At 48.2% G+C, this 20,900-nt stretch overlaps 2 protein-coding genes across 4 annotated transcripts in view; one reads left to right on the top strand and one right to left on the bottom strand.

Moving 5' to 3' along the window:
* RPS14 (ribosomal protein S14) overlaps positions 1–20,900 on the bottom strand; it is a 520,685-nt gene that overhangs the window by 218,534 nt on the left and 281,251 nt on the right. The window lies entirely within an intron of this gene.
* MYOZ3 (myozenin 3) lies at positions 143–19,530 on the top strand. Of its 3 annotated transcripts, none has more exons than XM_050793693.1 (7): positions 143–376; positions 2,219–2,280; positions 10,408–10,562; positions 11,539–11,592; positions 11,697–11,850; positions 12,242–12,404; positions 16,861–19,530. In XM_050793693.1, the coding sequence occupies exons 2-7, from the start codon at positions 2,220–2,222 to the stop codon at positions 17,027–17,029; spliced, it is 756 nt and encodes a 251-aa protein (XP_050649650.1). In that variant the 5' UTR covers positions 143–376; position 2,219; the 3' UTR covers positions 17,030–19,530. The 3 variants fall into 3 exon arrangements, with proteins under 3 accessions (XP_050649650.1, XP_050649651.1, XP_050649649.1); XM_050793694.1 differs by lacking the exon at positions 143–376 and adding an exon at positions 405–724; XM_050793692.1 differs by lacking the exon at positions 143–376 and adding an exon at positions 1,462–1,638.

Raw genomic sequence — 20,900 nt, 5'->3', positions numbered from 1 at the left:
CCCCAAAGCTTGTTTACCCATCTGAATCTGACCTGGCTGAGCTCCTTGAAGACAGAGCCCTGCCTTATTTATTTTCAGTCCTTAGAGAGAGGCTCAGGGAATGTGAGAAGGTAGAGGGAGGGAGGGAGGAAGGGAGAAAAGAAGGCAGGCAGGAAGGAGACAGAAGAAGAAAGGCAGGAGAGAAAAAAGGAAGGAAGAAAAGGATAAGTCAAGCAAAGATATTGAGGAGCAATTCATTCATCCATCCATCTATCTATCCATCCATTCATTCACCTGGCAAATATCTACTGAGTTCCTGTCAGGCACCATTCTTGGCACTAAGGATTTAACAGTTAACAAGCGGAAGCTACCAGCAGCTGACCCTCAACATTTCCAGGTGACTTTGGTGCATGCATATGTGAGCGTGTGTGTACACGTGGGTGCAAGCCCTCTGTCGGCAAAGGCCTGTTGCCAGGGCACCTGTCTTCCCTAGGGTCTGGTGCTTTTAGCATCTGGCTCCAGCTCCTATTGCAGCCCGAAATAAGGCTGTGACCCATGGCAAGGCAGGAATGATTCTCATCAGCTGAAGCCAGAGCTGGCTGCAGGGGACACCCTGCTCGCTGCCTACTGACTGCTGACCGCCGACTGCCTACAGGGACACCACGCAACTCTCAGCTTCCCGACAGAGGTGTTAATCTTGGGGGTCTAAGATTCCCTCCTGCCCACTGTGGTCCCACTCTCTCAGGTACCAGCATCCTAGGGGAGCTTGGGGAACTCGGGGGAGTGGGCAGAGAAAATGATCCAATCCCCAGAGCTCCTTCTCCAGGAGAGGAAGGGCCCTGCAGTAGGTCTAGGGAGTTTGGAACCCCATGAAAGCCTAGATTCTGGTTTGGGAAGAGAGGAACTCTAAGCTCTAGGTTACCCTGCATTAAATGGGGAGGGTGTGGCTAGGATTAAAGGTGGGGAATAGGTAATGGCTCTGCTCAGGACTTTGGGATTTTTACGCAGTAGAGGGAAGCAGCTTCTCTGTCTGTAAAATGAGAGACCCTTCCCAGCGTCTGTGAATTTCTGTAAAGGGAGTGTTTATCAAGAAACAGATCTGTGGACTGTGGAATCCTAAACAGTCATGATCGAGGCATTCTCAGTCATCCCATGACCCTCATCCCCAAATGCATGTAGACACACTCATGTTTACCTACGGTTTTAGGGGGATTGTGAACACCCTAAAGCCCATCCATGTATCTCCGTGATTTAGCCTAGCCCCCTAATGTTACAGAAGGGGGAACTGAGGTGCAGAGCTGCAGAGCTACTTGTTTGCAGTTACAGAGAAAGTCAGGGACACCCACTAGACTCCAGTTGCACAATGAGTGCCCACAGACCGAGGGCCCCTTGTGGGTGTTGGGGATACAGATGAAGGCAGATTGTTTTCTAAAGGAAGGAGTATAGAAAAATCCGGAGGCAAAGGAGAAGGGTACCAGGCTGGGTGGTCAGTCAAGGAGCTCAAGGGCTCTGCCTCTTCTCCAGAGAGCAAGTTAAGGGCTTTGGACCTCATTTTATTTGCAGATCTCTTCCAAGATTCCTTGAAAGTGCCATGAGATACAAATCACGGGATGGAACAGGAGGGAGAGAAGGGAAGAGGGAGAAAAGAACACCACAGAAGTTAGCCCAGTAATGGGGAGATGGGGAAGATGGGGGATGGTTCTCTCTGCTTGGTTGGACCAGCCTGTGCCCTCAAGCCTCAGGGCCAAGTGCCAGGGATGAGAGGGGCACACCAGCCTCACAGACCCCATTGCAGCCCCAGCCTAGCCCATGCTTCCTCTCCCCTAACTTAAACCTCCAACCTCTTTCAGTCGTGGAATAGGACTCTCCTGGGTCAACAGATGACAGTAGTCTGAGACCTTTGCCTGCCCCACCCGGATGCCCCTGGCACCTACTCTCCCTCTGATCAGGATGCCTGAGCTGGGAAAAGCCCCTAGAAACCACCCTTGAAGAGACAGTGCTTCCCTAGCAACACGAAAATAGATCTGTGCAAACTTGAGCACCTCCCTCTCATTCCCTGGGCCCCAATCTCCTCTGCACAGAGACCCTGAAGGCTCTTCCAGCTCAGATATCCCTTGCTTGTGATTTTGGGCTGGTCTAAAGCTGTTCAGGACCGGGGCAGGGTGAACCAGGGACTGGAAGGAGGTCTGGGGAGAAATGGAGGCAGGCTGGTCCATTTATGGGGGTCTCTCCTCCACAGGATGATCCCCAAGGAGCAGAAGGGGCCAGTGATGGCTGCCATGGGGAACTTCACTGAACCAGGTAAGGTGATTCTAGCCTCATGCCTTCCTCAGACTCCATCTTTTCCTCGCTCCCAGGCTGCACTCACCCTGGCCTGCTGGCCCCAGGCCTGGGCAGACAGGTGTGAGCTCCAGGCCAGCCCTGAGGGAGTGCCCGTGGAATCTGCCGCCTCCGCTGGGAAGCTTCCTGAGGCACCCGGAGGGGTCTTGCCCATCTCTCCACAGACCCAGGAGCTGAGGCTGAGTGTCCCAGGCTGGGCGTTGGCTCTAAAATGACCCTGGCCCTGGCTTTATCTAAGGCCTCACCTCAGCCCCAAATTAAGCTCTGAAGACTCCGGTCCCAGTTCCAGCTCTACCTGTGGCTGCAAGCTTTGCACATACTTGCCCTTGCCTATTGCTCCTTGGGATTCACCGAGGCCTCTGGATGGCCCAGGATGGCTGGGCCCCATGGCTCAGACAGGGGAGTGGAGAGAATGGAGCAGGGTGGGAAGAGCAGGCCGCCCATTTAGATACAAAACTTTTTACTTAAAAGCTGATTTATCCAATGAGTAAATCATTTTTATCATTTCATTTAAAAAGTTTAAATTCATTTTTATCAATTTTATAAGACCTCTTCAGGAACTCTTGATATAATTTTGGAATCTGTGTATTTGGTCTACTTTACAGGATTTCAGGTATTTTAAAAATTAATTTAGGGGCTGGACACAGAGGCTGATGCCTGTAATCCCAGCACTTTGGGAGGCTGAGGTGGAAGGATTGCTTGAGCCCAGGAGTTTGAGACCAGCCTGGGCAACATGGTGAGACTCTATCCCACAAAAAAAAAAAAAAAAATTAGCCAGGCATGGTGGCACATGCCTGTGGTCCCAGCTGCTTAGGAGGCTGACACAGAAGGATCGTTTGAGCCTAGGAGTTGGAGGCTATAATGAGCTATGGTTGTGCCACTGCACTCCAGCCTGGGTGACAGAGTGAGACTCTGTCTCTTAAAAAAAAAAAAAAAATCAACTAAGTCAGAGCTCTCCAGCTTTATTGTGAATCATAATGATTTGATGTTGGTTAGGCATACAGATGCCCAGCATCTACTCCTGAGGATTCTGACTCAGGGGACCTGAGGTAGGACCTGTGCATTTGCCTTCAGCGTGCTAAGGAGTCAATCATATTTCGTGACTTTATATGTGGCATCCTTTTAACCTATTTTGTGTGTTCTTGCTTCCTCTTCCAGTTTCTTCTCCCACCCTGATTTTGTAGCTAAAATATGCACATTCTATGCGTATTGACGCTCTAAATAGAAGGGTCAGGCAATGCATTCTCTTTTCTCTTGGGGAGTTAATTACAGACCCCCAAATATGGAGACACATCATTGATGCAAGATTTGAAATATATAACTTGTTGATTATTGCTAAGGTACTGACTAAAGACAATTTTGAAACAAAAGAAAAGTAGGAAGAAAAAATAAATCTTATAATCTCACCACCTAAAGACAGCCACTGTAAAGTAAAAATTATAAAAATGTTTACCATCATTGCATGTTTACTATGTGGCAGACACTTTGCTAAGAGAAAAGTATCCTTTATGCTTTGTGTCATTTCATCCCCACCACAACTCTGTAAGTTAGATATTATCCTCATTTTGGGAATGAGAATATTGAGGCTCGGAAGAGCAGGTGGTCACATCTGGTAGGTGGTAAAGCTGCAATTTGACTCCAGGTCTCTTTGTCTCCAGAGGATAATACATCACTTTTTTTTTTTTTTTTTTTTTTTTGAGACGGAGTCTTGCTCTGTCGCCCAGGCTGGAGTGCAGTGGCTGGATCTCACCTCACTGCAGGCTCTGCCTCCCGGGTTCACGCCATTCTCCTGCCTCAGCCTCCCAAGTAGCTGGGACTACAGGCGTCTGCCACCTCGCCCGGCTAATTTTTTGTTATTTTTAGTAGAGATGGGGTTTCACTGCATTAGCCAGGATGGTCCCGATCTCCTGACCTTGTGATCCACCCGTCTCGGCCTCCCAAAGTGCTGGGATTACAGGCTTGAGCCACCGTGCCCGGCCGATAATACATCACTTTTAAAAAAAATATCCATTTGCCATTGACTGGCATACATTAGAAAAATTTGTTTAATTCAGACAAAACAGACATGAACAGCTTTGAAAGTGAAAGTTCATCATAATGGAACCATCTGGAGATAACCACTGTTAACATATTTATGTAAATTCTTCTGTTCATATATGAATGTCTTTATATAAACATACATACACATGGGCTAAATACTATATGCTATGTTCTTTGGCTTTTTTTTTTTTTCATTTAGCAGCATTCCATCCTAGTATGATTTATCTCAAGCCTTCCTTCCCCGTGCTTACCATCATTCCGCTGTTTGCACACGCCACGTGTATTTAAACATCCCCTGATGGTGGTCATGAGGGTTGTCTGGGGTGAGATCCTTCAGGGCAGAACCAGAGGAGGCTTGTGCAAGTGACCTATTGAGAGAGTGCTCTCGGGAGAGAAGGAGGAATGCAGCCTAGGGTGGGGTATTGCTGAGCGAGGGTGTGGGCTCAGCGGCTCTCCAGGTTCAGTGTGAGCCTGTGGGGAGCTCTCGAGCATGAATTCCTCCGCAAAATTCATCCCACCTGAGGCAAAGGGGCTGCGGCAGCATCCATTCCACTGGCAGTTCTTTGTAGAAGGTGGCAGTTTGAACTATTAGCTGTTGGCCGGGCGCGGTGGCTCAAGCCTGTAATCCCAGCACTTTGGGAGGCCGAGACGGGCGAATCACGAGGTCGGGAGATCGAGACCATCCTGGCTAACACAGTGAAACCCCGTCTCTACTAAAAAAAAAATACAAAAAACTAGCCGGGCGAGGTGGCGGGCGCCTGTAGTCCCAGCTACTCGGGAGGCTGAGGCAGGAGAATGGCATAAACCCGGGAGGCGGAGCTTGCAGTGAGGTGAGATCCAGCCACTGCACTCCAGCCTGGGCGACAGAGCAAGACTCCGTCTCAAAAAAAAAAAAAAAAAAAAAAAAAGAACTATTAGCTGCTAATAAGGGGCATCTGGGCAGCATCCACCAGAAGACTGAGTCCCAGTTTTCACAATTTTAAACCCCACTGCAATAAACGTTCTTCTACATATATCTTTGGACATATTTATTCAACTTTCCCCCTGAGAATAAATTCCTAGAAATAGAATTACTCAGTCAAATAGGTTTTATCTTTTTTTATTTTTTAATAGAGACAAGGTCTTGCTATATTGCCCAGGCTGGTCTCGAACTCCTGGGCCCAAGCAATCCACCCACCTTGGCCTCTGCAAGTGCTGGGATTATAGTTGTGAGCCACTGCAGCTGCTCTTTTTTTTTTTTTTTTTTTTTTTTTTTTTTTTTTTTAATTGAGTTCGGCTAGGGGAGGTGGCTCACACCTGTAATCCCAGCACTTTGGGAGATGGAGGCAAGCAGATCACCTGAGGCTGGGAGCTTGAGACCAGCCTGACCAACGTGGAGAAACCCTATCTCTATTAAAAATACAAAATTAGCCAGGTGTGATGGCACATGCCTGTAATCCCAGCTACTCAGGAGGCTGAGACAGGAGAATCACTTGAACCTGGGGGGCGGGGGTTGCAGTGAGCCGAGATCGCGCCATTGCACGCCAACCTGGGCAACAAGAACGAAACTCCATCTAAAAAAAAAAAAAAGAACAATATTGAGCTCAGCTCATCTGTACAGTGTTTGAGAATATGATGCTGAGGGTGCTTTATTATGTATTTAGGTATAACTATTCTTTCGTAATTTTAAGTAGGCAGTACACTTAATAAAAACAGTAACAACAAAACAGTGTAAACAATTTCTAACCCTCCTCCTTTATATGTCCCATGGTCACTGCTATGGTGACATGTCTCCTTGTAGATGTTTGCTATGGCGACATGTCTCCTTGGCATGTATCCTTGCAGATTTTTCAATGCATGCAAAAACACATACTTATTTTTTAATATATAAATGGGGGCTGGGCGTGGTGGCTCACACCTGTAATCCCAACACTTTGGGAGGCCGAGGCGGGCAGATCACTTAAGGTCAGGAGTTTGGGACCAGCCTAGCCAACATGGTGAAACCCCATCTCTACTAAAAATACAAAAATTAGCGAGGCATGGTGGCTCATACCCATAGTCCCAGTTACTTGGGAGTTTGAGGCAGGAGAATCACCAGAACCCAGGAGGCAGAGGTTGCAGTGAGCCGAGATTGCACCACTGCACTCCAGCCTGGGCAACAGAGCAAGATTCTGTCTCAAAAAAAAAAATATATATATATATATAATATATAAAATATATATATACACACACACATATAATATTTATATAATATATAATACAAATGGGATCTTCAAATACCTATTCTTCTGATTCTTACTTTCCCTGCAATTGGAGGGGAATTAATTTAATTTATACTGGATTTCTTTTTTTATTTTTTTTTGAGACAGAGTCTTGCTCTGTCACCCAGACTGGAGCACAGTGACATGATCTCAGCTCATTGCAAACTTCACCTCCAGCTTCAAGCGATTCTTGTGCCTCAGCCTCCCAAGTAGCTGAATTACAGGCACACGCCACCATGCCCAGCTAATTTCTGTATTTTTCGTAGAGATGGGGTTTTGCCATGTTGGCCAGGTTGGTCTCGAACTCCTGACCTCAAGTGATCCACCTGCCTGGCCCTCCCAAAGTGCTGGGATTACAGGTGTGAGCCACCACGCCCAGCCTATAAGTGGGTTTCTTTCTGTTCTTAGCATATAGAAAGTGCCCTTTATGTGTGTGTTGAAAGAATGAAAAAAAAATCAGTGTCCTTTTTAGACAGCTATTCAGGATTCCATTGACTGGCATGAATCACAGCACCCGAGTGACCCCCAGTGCTGCCCGGTAGCCGTGTCCATCTCCCTAGTTCATTCACTCTCCCATGCTACTCTCTTAATGACTTTGGCACCACTTCTCCTCAAACCTTCAATACCTCCTTGCACAACTTCATTATCAGCTAAAGACCTTGTTTCTTATTCCACTAAGAAAAATAGAGTAACCAGAAGAGAACATCTGCAAGCATCCTCTGCCACATCTCTCTACTTGCTTGCATCTGCGCCCATGTTTGTGGTTTTCCTTTCTGATATGGTGGATGAACTTTCCTCACACCTGCCTGGTGCCAACTCCTCTGGCTGGGCTCTGGAAACGCAGCTCTCCTGTCACTCCTGCTCAAGGACATTCCTGCAGCAATTCTCCCCTCTCTCTACTGCATTGTTCAAAAGTTCCCATCAGTTAACGCACATGCTGTTATTCTCCATCTTTACAAACAAACAAACAAACCCCTCTTGATCCCATAGCTGTCTGTAGCCAGGATCCTTTAAAGCCCAACTCTTCCAAGCAGTTGCCTATATTTTTCTTACCAATCCTCTCTTTCTCTCTTTTTGACATTTTATTAGTCAATTTCCAAACACACATACAAGTACAGAGTAAGTACATGGTCCCTCCTTCATTCCTAAATTTCAAAGCTAATGCCAAAAAGCATGTCTTCAGAATGCATATACTTCAGAATGCATCAAAATAATAAAAGGATGTTTCCTTACATGCCACAAAGATATTAGCACACTGAACAAAATCAGCACTAATGATTTAATACCATTTAATAAGCGGTCTGTATTCAACCTTCTTCAGTTTCCTGGTTTGTTTTCATCAGCATCCAAACAAGGGCCACAGTTTTTATTTGGTTGCTATGGCTTCTAAATCTCCTTTAATCTGAAGCAAGCCCTCTGCCCCTTTTATCCATGCCACTCACTTGTGTGAAAAACCAGGCCAGTTGTCCTGTAGAATGTCCTGCATCCTGGATTTGGCTTATCGTTTCCTCATGGTGTGGTTAAACTTGTTCCTCTGTCCATTTTCTCTTGAACCCTCTCCAGTTAGGCTTTCACACCCAAACACTCCACAGAAACTGCTTTGGTGAAAATTACCAATGACCTTGTGTTACTAAATATAATAGTCGATTTTCAGCTCTCATCTTCCTTGACACATCAGCAGCATTTGGCTCTGTTAGTCTCTCTATCATACCTGAAATGCTTTCATCATTTATTTCCAAGATGCTATCCTCTTTAGTTTCGTCCTATGTTGTGGGCTGCTCCTGCCCAGGCTCCTGGCTTAGTTCATCCTCACCGCCTCACTGTAAATGTTGGAGGCCCCAGGCTCCGTCTCTGGTCCTCTTTACCTATTCTCATTTCTTTGTGATCTCATCCAGCCTCCCAGCTTAAAGTACCATTTATGGAGCTGGAATATGAACATATGTGTATCCGATTTTAGAGATGGACCAGGCAGGCCATGCTGCCCACGCAGGGCTCTCACCTGCCAAGGTCCTCACCATTCTCTCCCCTCTGTCCTGCAAAAGGCTTCCTTTGTTGGCCAAATGTGAAAGTTTGCATTTGGCTAGTGGGAAAAGCACAAACTGCTAAGAACAGTCATCACCCTGAAAATCCTCTAAATAGCTATAAAGAGTAGTTCCAACTATGAGAAAAGAAATAAATGTAATGTTCTTCATTGAAAAACAACAACAAATACCAGTAAATACCAGTAAAAGCTCATGATGCTCAAAATTTCACCTTCAGGTCAGTTTTCTCCAGATTCACACGTCTGTCTCCCTCCTCAGCACCACCACTTAGATGCCTACAAGTCTCCTCAAATTTAAGATGCCCAGTTTTGGAGATAATTAGCAGAGTTTGGATATGGACTAGATATTAGGTAAAACAAAAATTTGTTCACTTGGAAAGCTGGAGATCTTTAAGTGATAAAAACTAGTTACAGGCTGGGCGCGGTGGCTCACGCCTGTAATCCCAGCACTTAGGGAGGCTGAGGTGGGCGGATCACGAGGTCAGGAGTTCGAGACCAGCCTGGTCAACATGGTGAAACCCCATCTCTACTAAAAATACAAAAGTTAGCCAGGAGTGGTGGTGTGTGCCTGTAATCCAGCTACTTCAGGAGGCTAAGGCAGGAGAACTGCTTGAACCCAGGAGGCAGAGGTTGCAGTGAGTCGAGATTGTGCCATTGCACTCTAGCCTGGGCAACAGAGCGAGACTCCATCTCAAAAAACAAAACAAAAAAAAGTTACAAAACATGTATGCTATGATTTTGTTTTGGTTAAAACCTCGTACGAATATAGTGATTGAAAAAGATATGAAAGGACATACACTAAGGTGTTAATAGTGGCAGTCTCTGGGCGATAGATAATGGTATTTTTCTCTTTTTTGTCTGATATCTGTATTTTCCAACGTTCCTCAGGGCCCATATAGTCTTGTTGTTGTTGTTGTTGTTGTTGTTGTTGATGGAGAATCACTCTGTTACCCAGGCTGGAGTGCAGCAATGCAATCTCAGCTCACTGCAACCTCCATCTCCTGGGTTCAAGTGATTCTCCTGCCTCAGCCTCTGGAGTGGCTGGGATTACAGGCACGTGCCACCCATGCCCAGCTAATTTTTCTACTTTTAGTGGAGGTGGGGTTTCGCCATGTTGGCCAGGCTGGTCTCGAATCCTTGACCTCAGGTGATGCACCTGCCTCAGCTTCCCAAAGTGCTGGGATTACAGGCATGAGCCACCGTACCCGGCCCATATATGCTTTTTTATAATAATAAAAGGTTATTTTAAAGTTAAAAGAACACATGTCTAAAACTGAACTCCTGATCTTTCCCAGAACTTTCTCCTCCCTTTGCCTTCCCCATCTCAATGAGCTGCTGCTCTATCCTTCTAGTGGCTCAGGCCAGAAGCCTTGCGGTCATCCTCAACCCCTCTCTCGATTATTGACCATACCCATGGCTTACCTTTAAAACACAGCTAGAATCTGACCATTTCTCACTACCTCCACCATTATGGGCAAAGACCTGCGCAGGGAATTCATGCAATAAATACAAATGGCCAAAGAACTTCTGAAACAGTGCTAAACTTCACTGAGCAACAAACACATGCAAATTAAACTCTAAGGTGCCATTTTTGCCCATCAGGTGGGCAAAGATTCCAAAGAATCATGACACCTGGTGTCAGCAAGCTTGGGGAGAAACGGGCATTCTTACACACAGCATGCCATGCTGAGGAGGTGCCTTGAGAGGTGGGGTCTGGAGTGTATAGGGGATGGGGTGGTGAGAGCCCGCTCTGGCCTTTCCTGGCAGTCCCTACGCTGGACCTGGGCAAGAAGTTGAGCGTGCCCCAGGACCTGATGATGGAGGAGCTGTCACTACGCAACAACAGAGGGTCCCTCCTCTTCCAGAAGAGGCAGCGCCGCGTGCAGAAGTTCACTTTCGAGTTAGCAGCCAGCCAGCGGGCGGTGAGTAAGCCACCATTGTGCTCATGGGGAAACTGAGGACGATAGAGAGCCAGTGGTTAGCCTAAAGCCAAACGGTAAGCCAGGCTGAAGACTGTGATGTTCCCATCAGATGAAGCTCCTGCCTTTCTGTGTGATCCTTGAAAAGTGTTATCTTTCTAGGCATCTCACCCTGGCTACAGAACAAAGTGAACAAAGTAGATTGGGGGGTTGAGGATAAGCCGTTGAGTGAAGGTAGTCTGCCTCCGACAAAAAAAAAAAAAAAAAAAAAAAAAATGCGAAGACAGGCATGCATTCCAGGCTAAATTTGCAGCAGGCAGGATCTAGTTTAGACTTGGGCCTGATCTAAGATGGAAAATGTAGAATGCCTTTTTTTCTTCTTCCCACTGGAGAAAGGAAAGGCCATGGAATAACCTGCTGGTGGAGAAGAAAGGCAAGAAGGGTTCTTCCCTTGGCTTCAGAAAGGCAGCAGGCAGTTCCAGGTACTTCTAAGGAAGCCAGGGCTATTCCATCCACCCTCCACTTAATTTCCGGGCCAGACAGGAGGCAACTGAGAGGGAGTGATGTGGCAGAAAAATAAAGATGACAAAACACCCGCCCTTGCTATGTGCCTAAGTCAGTGCTAGCTAAGCACTTTGCAGGTGTCTCATTTAATGCTCATAGATTCTTCTGAGGAAGAGACCTTCATCACCATCATCCTCCTTCTTTAGAGAAGGACATTGAGGCTCAGGGAAATTAAGTATCTTGCCCAGACTCAGCATTACAATAGCAATTAACATATATCGAGTATTTCTCGGTCCCAGGCACTGGGTTTAGCGCTGTAAACTAGTAACTCATCCCTGTTCCCCGATGATGGGCGTTAGGATTCTTGCCTTTCCCTTTTTTTTTTTTTTTTTTTTTTTTTTTTTTGGTGGAGGGAAAACCCTGGTCCCTGCCCCGCTGAGCCTCTCCGCGGTTTATTCTACCCCCTCGCTCCCAGATGCTGGCCGGAAGCGCCAAGAGGAAGGTGACTGGAACAGCGGAGTCGGGGACGGTGAGCGTGGAGGGGAGCTCCCTGGAAGGGAAGCTGGGGGAAGGGGAAGGCGGCTGGGGGCGGGAGGTCGTCGGTGGCCTCTGAGAGCCCGCCCCTGTGCCCAGGTTGCCAATGCCAATGGCCCCGAGGGGCAGAACTACCGCTCGGAGCTCCACATCTTCCGGGCCTCACCCGGGGCCTCACTCGGGGGTCCCGAGGGCGCCCACTCTGCAGCCGCCCCAGCTGGGTGCGTCCCCAGCCCCAGCGCCTTGGCGCCAGGTGAGTGGCCTCCTCGGGTCCCTGGACCAGGGCTTGGGGGCCTGAAGCATGGGTGTGCTTCCCATGGGGCAGGAAGAGCACCCAGAAAGCTAGTCCGCCCCCTTCCCCAACACACACGCCGCCGCGCCCCAGGTCAGACAGCGAGTCAGCCAAGGCCAAGACTGCAACCCGCGCTGCGAACTCGTGGCTTCCTCACTGCAGTCCTCCGTGTTTCCTGGGACGGGAAGGGGTCTCCTGTGCTGGAGCAACTGTGACATCCTGTTCCCCCACTCCTCTCCCCTAACTCGGATCTTCCCTCCTCCAACCGCCTCCGCGGAATGGGGATGGGGCGAGGTGGGGGTGGGGGCTGAAGGTGGAAGAACCGAGGCGCCCCCTTCCCCTCCGCCCCTAGGCTATGCGGAGCCGCTGAAGGGCGTCCCGCCAGAGAAGTTCAACCACACCGCCATCCCCAAGGGCTACCGCTGCCCCTGGCAGGAGTTCGTCAGCTACCGGGACTACCAGAGCGATGGCCGAAGTCACACCCCCAGCCCCAACGACTACCGAAATTTCAACAAGTAAGGCGGGGCGGGCAGCCCGGGGACAGACCGGGAGGGGCGGGAAGCCAGTCAGAGCCACAGCGGGAGCCTGCGTTTCCTGAGCACTTTCTGCAGGCCAGGCTCTGTCCCCAGCGCTTTCTACTCTTTGACTGAGCTCTGGCTGGAACAGCGCCTCCGCACCTAGTAGGTGCTCAGTAAACGTGGGAGAAATGAAGAGTGAAGGTGCCGCACATGTTGGATCCTCTCCGGGACATGGTGGGCGGGCGCTATGAGTTTTCCTGTTCTGCAGATGAAGAGGCTGCGGCTCAGGAATATGAACAACACGGCCAAAGTCACAAAACAGGGAAGCACCGGCAGGGCTGGAGTTCTGGTCTGGGTTTGTCTGACTCCAGAGACCAGTGCCTTATTCCCCATGGCTGCTGTGTGCTACCTCTTTGATGAACATCTAGGTTTGTGTCTTTCTCTGAGGAGTCCCCAGATTTCAGCAGTTTGAGGCCAGCTCAGCTTTTCCTTTCACCAATGGCCTAGAAGAGGCCAACAAGGTAGCTCTGAGGATGGCGCGAAGTGGAGAGTGGCAGTGAAACATTGGACGCCAGAGTGAGGGCCACACAGCAGTGGCCTGTATTGGTTTAGAGCATGGGGCCTCCACGTGGACTTAAATGCAGACCCCAGGCCTGCTCGTGTGACCTTGGGCGAGTGACTTAACCTCTCTGAGCCTCCATTGCCCCACCTGTAAAATGAGGGGTTTATAGTACCTACTTCATAAGGTTGCTGTGGGGATGACATGAGAAGCCATAGGTAAAGTTTCTGGCAAGTAAGAAACTTTCAACAAACAATAACTTGTTGTTGTTGTTGTTGTTATTATTATTATTATTTGAGACGGAGTCTCGCACTGTTGGCTGGGCTGGAGTGCAATGGCACAATCGGCTCACTGCAACCTCCTCCTTCTGGGTTCAAGGGATTCTCCTGCCTCAGCCTCGTGAGTAGCTGGGATTACAGGCACCCACCACCACACCCGGCTTTTTTTTTTTTTTTGAGACAGAGTCTCGCTCTGTCGCCCAGGCTGGAGTGCAGTGGCGTGATCTCAGCTCACTGTAAGCTCCGCCTCCCAGGTTCGCGCCATTCTCCTGCCTCAGCCTCCTAAGTAGCTGGGACTACAGGTGCCCACCACCACACCTGGCTAATTTTTTTGTATTTTTAATAGAGACAGGGTTTCACTGTGTTAGCCAGGATGGTCTCAATCTCCTGACCTCGTGATCCTCCCACCTCAGCCTCCCAAAGTGCTGGGATTACAGGTGTGAGCCACTGTGCCCGGCCAATTTTTTGTATTTTTAGTAGAGACAGGGGTTTCACTATGTTGGCCAGGCTGGTCTGAAACTCCTGAACTTGTGATTCACCCGCCTCAGCCTCCCAAAGTGCTGGGATTACAGGCATGAGCCACTGCCCCCGGCCTATTATGATTATTATTTACAGCTGAGATGAGGTTTGGACAGGGGAGAGCTTAAAAGGGATACATTTACCATTCTGCACTGGAGGCCTGAAAACAAACCATAGGAATCAAGACAGAAGTTTGGCACTGGAGGAAGGCCTTGGGCTGAGGGGTGCATGTTAACTGCATTGGCTTCCTCGGTCGGGTGCTATTTCTGAATATGCTCCTCTGGTCTGGACTGCATTTAGTGAGGAAAAGGGGAGTCCACAGAGAGGACGCCACGGTCCTGCTCCTCTGGCATTTGCTCAGACCACACGTGGAGACTGTGTCTGTCTAAGACAGACGGGTGGGCGCCGGAGCCTAGCTAGGCCTGGAAAATCAGAACTTAGGAGGAAAGGCTGAAGGAACTGGTGGTGATCCACCTTGAGAAGAGACAGCTCCGGAGGGATGTGACTGCCCTCAAATATCTGAATAGGCAGAGAGGGTCCTGATGGGAAGAATTGGGCCTAGCAGGCGCTGTGTGAGTCACAAGCCATTAACAGACATTCTGGAGTTCCCCGCCAGGCAGGACTGCCCTATCTCCTCCTGGGCCCTCAGACCCTGCCTGCCCAGCCATTTGAAACCTACAGCAGACATTCAGTCCTGACAGGCGGCTTCCAGGCTGGGCCACTCAGGTTGCATCTCCCACTGATCTCATGCCTCAAGTATGACAGCAAGGCACATTCCCACCAGCAGAAAGAGGGTCTTAGGGAGCCCTGCACCCAGACCTCTTCTGAGGGAGAAAGGGCAACTGAGGCATAGAGAAGAGAAACAGCAGTTTGGGTGGCCAAGATGTGCTCAGCTTCCAGGGCCCTGGGCTCCCGGTCAAGGGCCTGACTGTGGGCCTTGCATGGCTTGGACACCACCCAGCCTGTTCCTGTGAGGCCTGGCTGTTGCCACCAAAACTGGGGTGGTCCAGGCAGAAATGCTTTCCTGGCTGGGACCCAGGCCCTGGCCCGAGGTTTGTCTTTCCACCCCAGAGGCAAGCACTATCCTCTTCCCACTGGTCCCAGGCTGCTGGAAAAACAACACAAGCAATGATTTTTATTTTTCTTAAAATTAACAAACAGTATTAAGGCCAGGTGTGGTGGCTCATGCCTGTAATCCCACTTTGGGAGGCCAAGGCAGGCAGATCACTTGAGGTCAGAAGTTCAAGACCAGCCTGGCCAACATGGTGAAACCTCGTTTCTACTAAAAATACAAAAATTAGCTGGGCTTGTTGGCGCACACTGATAATCCCAGCTACTCAGGAGGCTGACGTGGGAGAATCGCTTGAACCTGGGAGGTGGAGGTTGCAGTGTGCCGAGATCATTCTACTACACTCTAGCCCGAGTGACAGAGCAAGACCCTGTCTCAAAGCAAAACAAAACAAAACAAAACAGTATTATTAAAATCACATACATAGGTTCTCTTTTAAAAAATGTTAGGCAAATAAATGTAGAGCCCCTTTGCTCACCATCCTTCAATCCCAGTTGCCTTCCCAAAGGTAACATGGTTGTCAGGCTGGCCTGTATGGGCTCAGAACATTTTGTGTGGGCAACTGCATGCCTGTAGGGGGAATGATGTTTGTGTGTGTGTGTGTGTGTGTGTGTGTGTGTGTGTTTTAATATTTTGCGTTTCATTCTGTTAACTTGCTTTTTTTACTCAACATTATGCTTTCAAAATCTACCATACTAGTACGTAGAGCTCTAGTTCCTTTTAAGCTGCTGTATAGTTTTCTTTTTCTTTTTTTTTTGGCGGGGTGGGGCAGAGTTTCACTTTTGTGGCCCAGGCTGGAGTGCAATGGCACAATGTCAGCTCACTGCAACCTCTGCCTCTCAGGTTCAAGCAATTCTCCTGCCTCAGCCTCCAAAGTAGCTGGGATTACAGTCATCCACCATCATGCCCAGCTAATTTTTGTGTTTTTACTAGAGATGGGGTTTCACCATGTGGGCCAGCCTGGTCTTGAACTCCTGACCTCAGGTGATCGGCCCGCCTTGACATCCCAAACTGTTGGGATTACAGGCAGTTTTCTATCGTATGAACATGCTCTATCTGTCTTGCCCATTTCTCTGCTAGTGGACATATGGGTGGTTTCTGATTTGTCACTAATGTGCTGCTGAGGTCTGCATCCCAGTGCCTACGCGCCTGTGCTTCCCTAAGCCATATGCTCGGAGGTGGAGGTGCGGGGTGACATAGCTCACACATTTCAGGTTACAAAGGTCCTGCCACATTGTCTTCTGTGGTAACAGCACTGGCTTACCCTCTAACCAGCAGCACGCTGTGAAACTTTTCCCCCGCCACCTCACCAACTTTGCCCCGTTATCAAATGATTTCATTGTGCCAGTGTCCTGGAGGAGAAATGTCATGTGTGTTGTAATCTGCATTTTCCCCCTGATTTTCAGTGCTCTTTCTAATGTTCTCTTCTCTCTCTAGTTTTGGGCCTTTTGTCCTAAGGGAAGCTTACTGAAGGGGAGTCTAGAGTCTTGCTTAGGACAAGTCAATTCTGACTCTGTCAGCTTCATTTCTATTGCTAAGCAACGAGCCACCCACATAGGCGCAGACTTCGAAATGGGCAAAGTTGAAAAAACCTCTTAAGAGGTACAGAATCGCTGGGCGCGGTGGCTTATGCCTGTAATCCCAGCACTTTGGGAGGCTGAGGTGGGCGGATCACGAGGTCAGGAGTTCGAGACTAGCCTGGCCAACATGGTGAAACCCCATCTCTACTAAAAATATAAAAATTAGCCGGGTGTGGTGGCACAAACCTGTAATCCCAGCTACTCAGGAGGCTGAGGCAGGAGAATTGCTTGAACCTGGGAGGCAGAGGTTGCAGTGAGCCAAGATCACCCTACTGCACTCCAACCTGGGTGACAAAAAAAAAAAAAAGATGTACAGAATCTTGCTTATAGAAGGGAAAACTGAGGCTCAGAGAGCAGCAGGGAGGGGCCCATACATGTGACCCACATGTCAGTATACTGCTGTCCCTGTTCCACACAGCCCACCTCTCCTGCTGCTCTCTTTCTCCAGGACCCCAATGCCATTTGGAGGACCCCTCGTCGGGGGCACTTTTCCCAGGCCAGGCACCCCCTTCATCCCGGAGCCCCTCAGTGGCTTGGAACTCCTCCGCCTCAGACCCAGCTTCAACAGAGTGGCCCAGGGCTGGGTCCGTAACCTCCCAGAGTCCGAGGAGCTGTAGCCCAAGCCTGCATCTTCAGTTCCCCAGTCTTGGGGGCCTGGTAACATCCGGAACCGAGACTTCACTTCACAGTTTAAGAAGGGCCTTCACACACAAAACCTGATCGCAAATGGCCTCAGAGGTCACAAAGTTCAGTAGTCCCAAAACATGGGTGTGCTTCAAAATTACCTGGGGATGTTGTTCTGAATACAGATGACTGGACTGTCCCAGACTTGCAGCATCAGAGTCTCCTAAGTCGAGGAATCTGTATTACTAATAGCAACCAGGGCCGGGTGTGGTGGCTCATGCCTGTAATCCCAGCACTTTGGGAGGCCAAGGTGGGAGGATCACCTGAGGTCAGGAGTTTGAGACCAGCCTAGCCAAAATAGTGGAACCCCGTCTTTACTAAAAATACAAAAATTAGCCAGACATGGTGGTGCATGCCTGTAATCCCAGCTACTCAGGAGGCTGAAACAGGAGAATCACTTGAACTGGGAGGCAGAGGTTACAGTGAGCCGAGATTGCGCCACTGCACCCCAGCCTGGACAACAGAGTGAGACTCCTTCTAAAATAAATAAATAAATAAAATAAATAGCAACCAGTACTCCAGGTGATTCCAGCATAAATTTTCCATGGTTTGTGTCATTAGGAGTCCACATCCACACCTCTGCTCTTCCCTGTTCCTGCAGTGTACACTCCCCCGGTGACAGGGTGCTGCTCACTGGCACCCCATCTTCCTGTGAATAACTCAAATACTTAGAAAATGTTCCTTTACTGAGAGGCAGTTGGTCTTCATCTATTCATGCTCTAAACACTTCCTAAGCACTGACTGTGTGCTAGACACTGTGCCAGGCCCGGGCCTCGAGGAGGAAAAGACAGTAGGGAAGACAGATTTATAGAGCGTGAAATCATCATAATTTTCCCTAAAGCATGCTTATTGACAATTGAGGAACAGTGTGTCGTGGGGCAGAGGAAGGAGTCCCTCACCCTAGGTGTGGGATGGGATTCCAGAAGCTTCCTGGAGGATTTGAGTGGGACCTTGGAGGAGGTGTGAGAGTCCATGAAGAGAAGGGGGTGTGAGGGGGAGGGGATTCCTGGAAAGTAGACCAGCATGTGCAAAAATGTGGAACTGAGCACGGGTGCAGGGTGTTCTGCAGAAGGGAGAAGGCTGTGCTAGAGGAGCCGGTGAGGGCCAGCGTGGGGTGCACCTCACTAAGGAAATGCGGAAGGTTTTAGTGATGGGTCTTGCTGGGTGCTGTGTGGGGCGTACATTGGAGAAGGGTAATGCCAGAAGCCAGGATGCCTGCAAGGGATGAGGCCATGGGAATGGAGAGAAGGGGCCGCCTGCTGGGCACCTTGCAGGACAAGTGCAAAGTGGGGTGCTTATTAAGATTCCTTCTTTCCACCGTCCATTTTGAGCAGGCTGTTTAAGGTGGTGGTGGTGATGATGATGATGATGATGGCAGCTTTATATTGAGTGCCTCAGTGCTTGGGCTGTTGGTAGGTTCTCTACATATCTTATTTCTAATTCTCACAACAACCCTGAGAGAAAGATATTGTTGTCCCCATTTTACAGATGTGGATATTTAGGCTCAAAAGGAGGAAGTGACTTGTCCAGGGGCAGAGACCAAATGGGAATCTGATTCCAGTGGATGTGTTTTCTCTACACTGGGTGGTCAATGCCCACTCGCTCTGAAATCATCTGATTGTGGTGCCCTGCCTTGGAGTTTAGAAGTTGAGTGCAGGCTTGGGAGTCAGACTGGCTGGACTGGGTTCTAACTCTGCCACTGCTAGCCGGGTGAACTTGAGCAAGTCATTTCACATCCCCGAGCCTCTATTTCTCCATCAGTAAGATGAGGACAAGTATAGAATCTCCTTTATGGGTTTGTTGTGAACACAGTGCAGGACACATTTATAATAAGAGCTCAGTCAATGGTAGGTTTCATGCAACTGCTGCTCTAGGCTGGAAAAGTTGTCTGTGCACTAGATGCAGCATGAGAAGCTGGCTGCTAAGATGTCACTGGGGGTCAGTAAAGCTGAAGGCTGAAGGAAAGCCTCTCATTGCTGTAGAGCTCTCCCTGCCTCTCTCTCTGGGAGCGATGTGGAAGGTCAGGAGTCCAGCCCATTCCCAGGGTGCATGGGATAATGATTGCATTTTCCTTTTGCTCTGGAGTTTCACTCCCCTTCTGGGTCCCAAGGGCCCAATGGCCTGACTTTTAGAATTGCTTGCAATTGGTGTTTTCTCTTGAATTTGGGGGCTGCCATTGAAAGCCAGGTTTCCATGTGCTGAAGAGCAGCCATTCAAGAGTCTGAAAAGTAGACAAAAGGACTCCGATTGCCTTGGGTTGGTTCTGCTGTGCTCTGGAAGGTAACTGTAGCCACCAGGTACGAAAAGGAGCCTGGTGGGGAGACCACTGCACCCAAAACAAATTCTTTCTTCTTCTGAGAGTGTGACTTTTTCTGGTGTTGTAAAAAAGAAAAAAAAAAAAAGAATGCTCATTGTAAAAATAAAATAATAATAAGGAGTAAAATGTGACAGTGTCTGCCCATATAGCCCGCCCATGCACATATGTACACCTTCCTACCTTCCTGTCTCTGCTATTCCTACAGACCAGAGGTAACCACTGATGACAGTTTGGTTCTTCTAGAATTGTGGAATTATTTGAATGGATAAATATGTGCATGTGTATATAGATGCACACACACATAGGCATGTCTTTGTTTTAATGGAATCATACTATATGGATTGTTCTGTATCATGCTGCTTTATTTAAGAAGTAAAATTTGGATCCTGAAAAAGCAAATCACTCACCTTTCATGTAATTTGAGATTACATGAAATAAATTATAAGAAATTCTTCACATAGGCTGGGCGTAGTGGCTCACACCTGTAATCCCAGCAGTCTGAGAGGCCGAGGTGGGCAGATCACTTGAGGTCAGGAGTTTGAGACCATCCTGGCCAACATGGTGAAACCCCATCTCTACTAAAAATACAAAAATTAGCCAGGCATGGTGGTATGTGCCTGTAATCCCAGCTACTTGGGAGGCTAAGGCATGAGAATCACTTGAACCCAGGAGGCGGAGGTTGCAGTAAGCTGAGATTGTACCACTGCACTCAGCCTGAGCGACAGAGCAGGACTCCATCTCAAAAAAAAAAAAAAAAAAAAAAAAAAACGAAATCTTTCATATAAAATTCTATATTTTTGCCTGTTTTTGTTCTTTCCATAAATTAAATCATACAGTGATATGGAAATGAAAAGGACTAAGAATAGCCAAAACGCAGAGAAACGTGGCATTAGACATAGCAACAATGAACTATAGTTTCATGCAACGATGTGAATGCATCTCAGAAACATAATGGTAAGCAAAGGAAGGCAAATGTTTCCTGATGGAAGAAAAGATTTAATATAAAAGTCAGAATAGTGGTAACTTTGGGAGTGGGGAGGCGTTTGTGAATGTGAAGGGCCCCATCAAATGCTTCTAGGGTAGCTGGAAAAATTCTGTTTCTAGACCTGGGTGATTGTTACATCGATGTTCACTTTACAATATTTAAGTTAGTTGTACACCTGTGTGTTTCACACTTTTCTGCACATGTACATATTTTATCAAAATAATCCCTCCTTTTAAAATCGGAATGAACAGGTTAATAGGACATGAGACATACCTGAAGAGAAGATTAGTGAGCTAAAAGTGCCCATAATGCATCTCAGAGAGTTAAAGAGATGGAAAATATGAGAGAGAAGTTAAAAGATATGGAGAATAAAATGACAATGCCCAACACTACTAATGTCAACACCTTCCGGCAATAATGGAAAAATGTCTTCAAGGAGTGAGAGCACAATACATTGATTTTCAGACAAACAAATATTAAGAGAGTTTTCTACTGACCCCTG

The sequence above is a fragment of the Macaca thibetana genome, chromosome 6 (assembly GCF_024542745.1).
Source record: "Macaca thibetana thibetana isolate TM-01 chromosome 6, ASM2454274v1, whole genome shotgun sequence".
Classification (NCBI taxonomy): domain Eukaryota; kingdom Metazoa; phylum Chordata; class Mammalia; order Primates; family Cercopithecidae; genus Macaca; species Macaca thibetana.
This window is presented reverse-complemented; position numbering and strand designations above follow the sequence as displayed.

Bases quoted from the DNA above. Each gene is read 5' to 3' on its own strand.
- MYOZ3 (XM_050793692.1), top strand. From the start codon at position 1,571: ATGAGATACAAATCACGGGATGGAACAGGAGGGAGAGAAGGGAAGAGG. The intron at 10,563-11,538 runs GTGAGTAAGCCA...CCTCGCTCCCAG, and splicing joins TAGCAGCCAGCCAGCGGGCG to ATGCTGGCCGGAAGCGCCAA. The intron at 12,405-16,860 runs GTAAGGCGGGGC...CTCTTTCTCCAG, and splicing joins GACTACCGAAATTTCAACAA to GACCCCAATGCCATTTGGAG.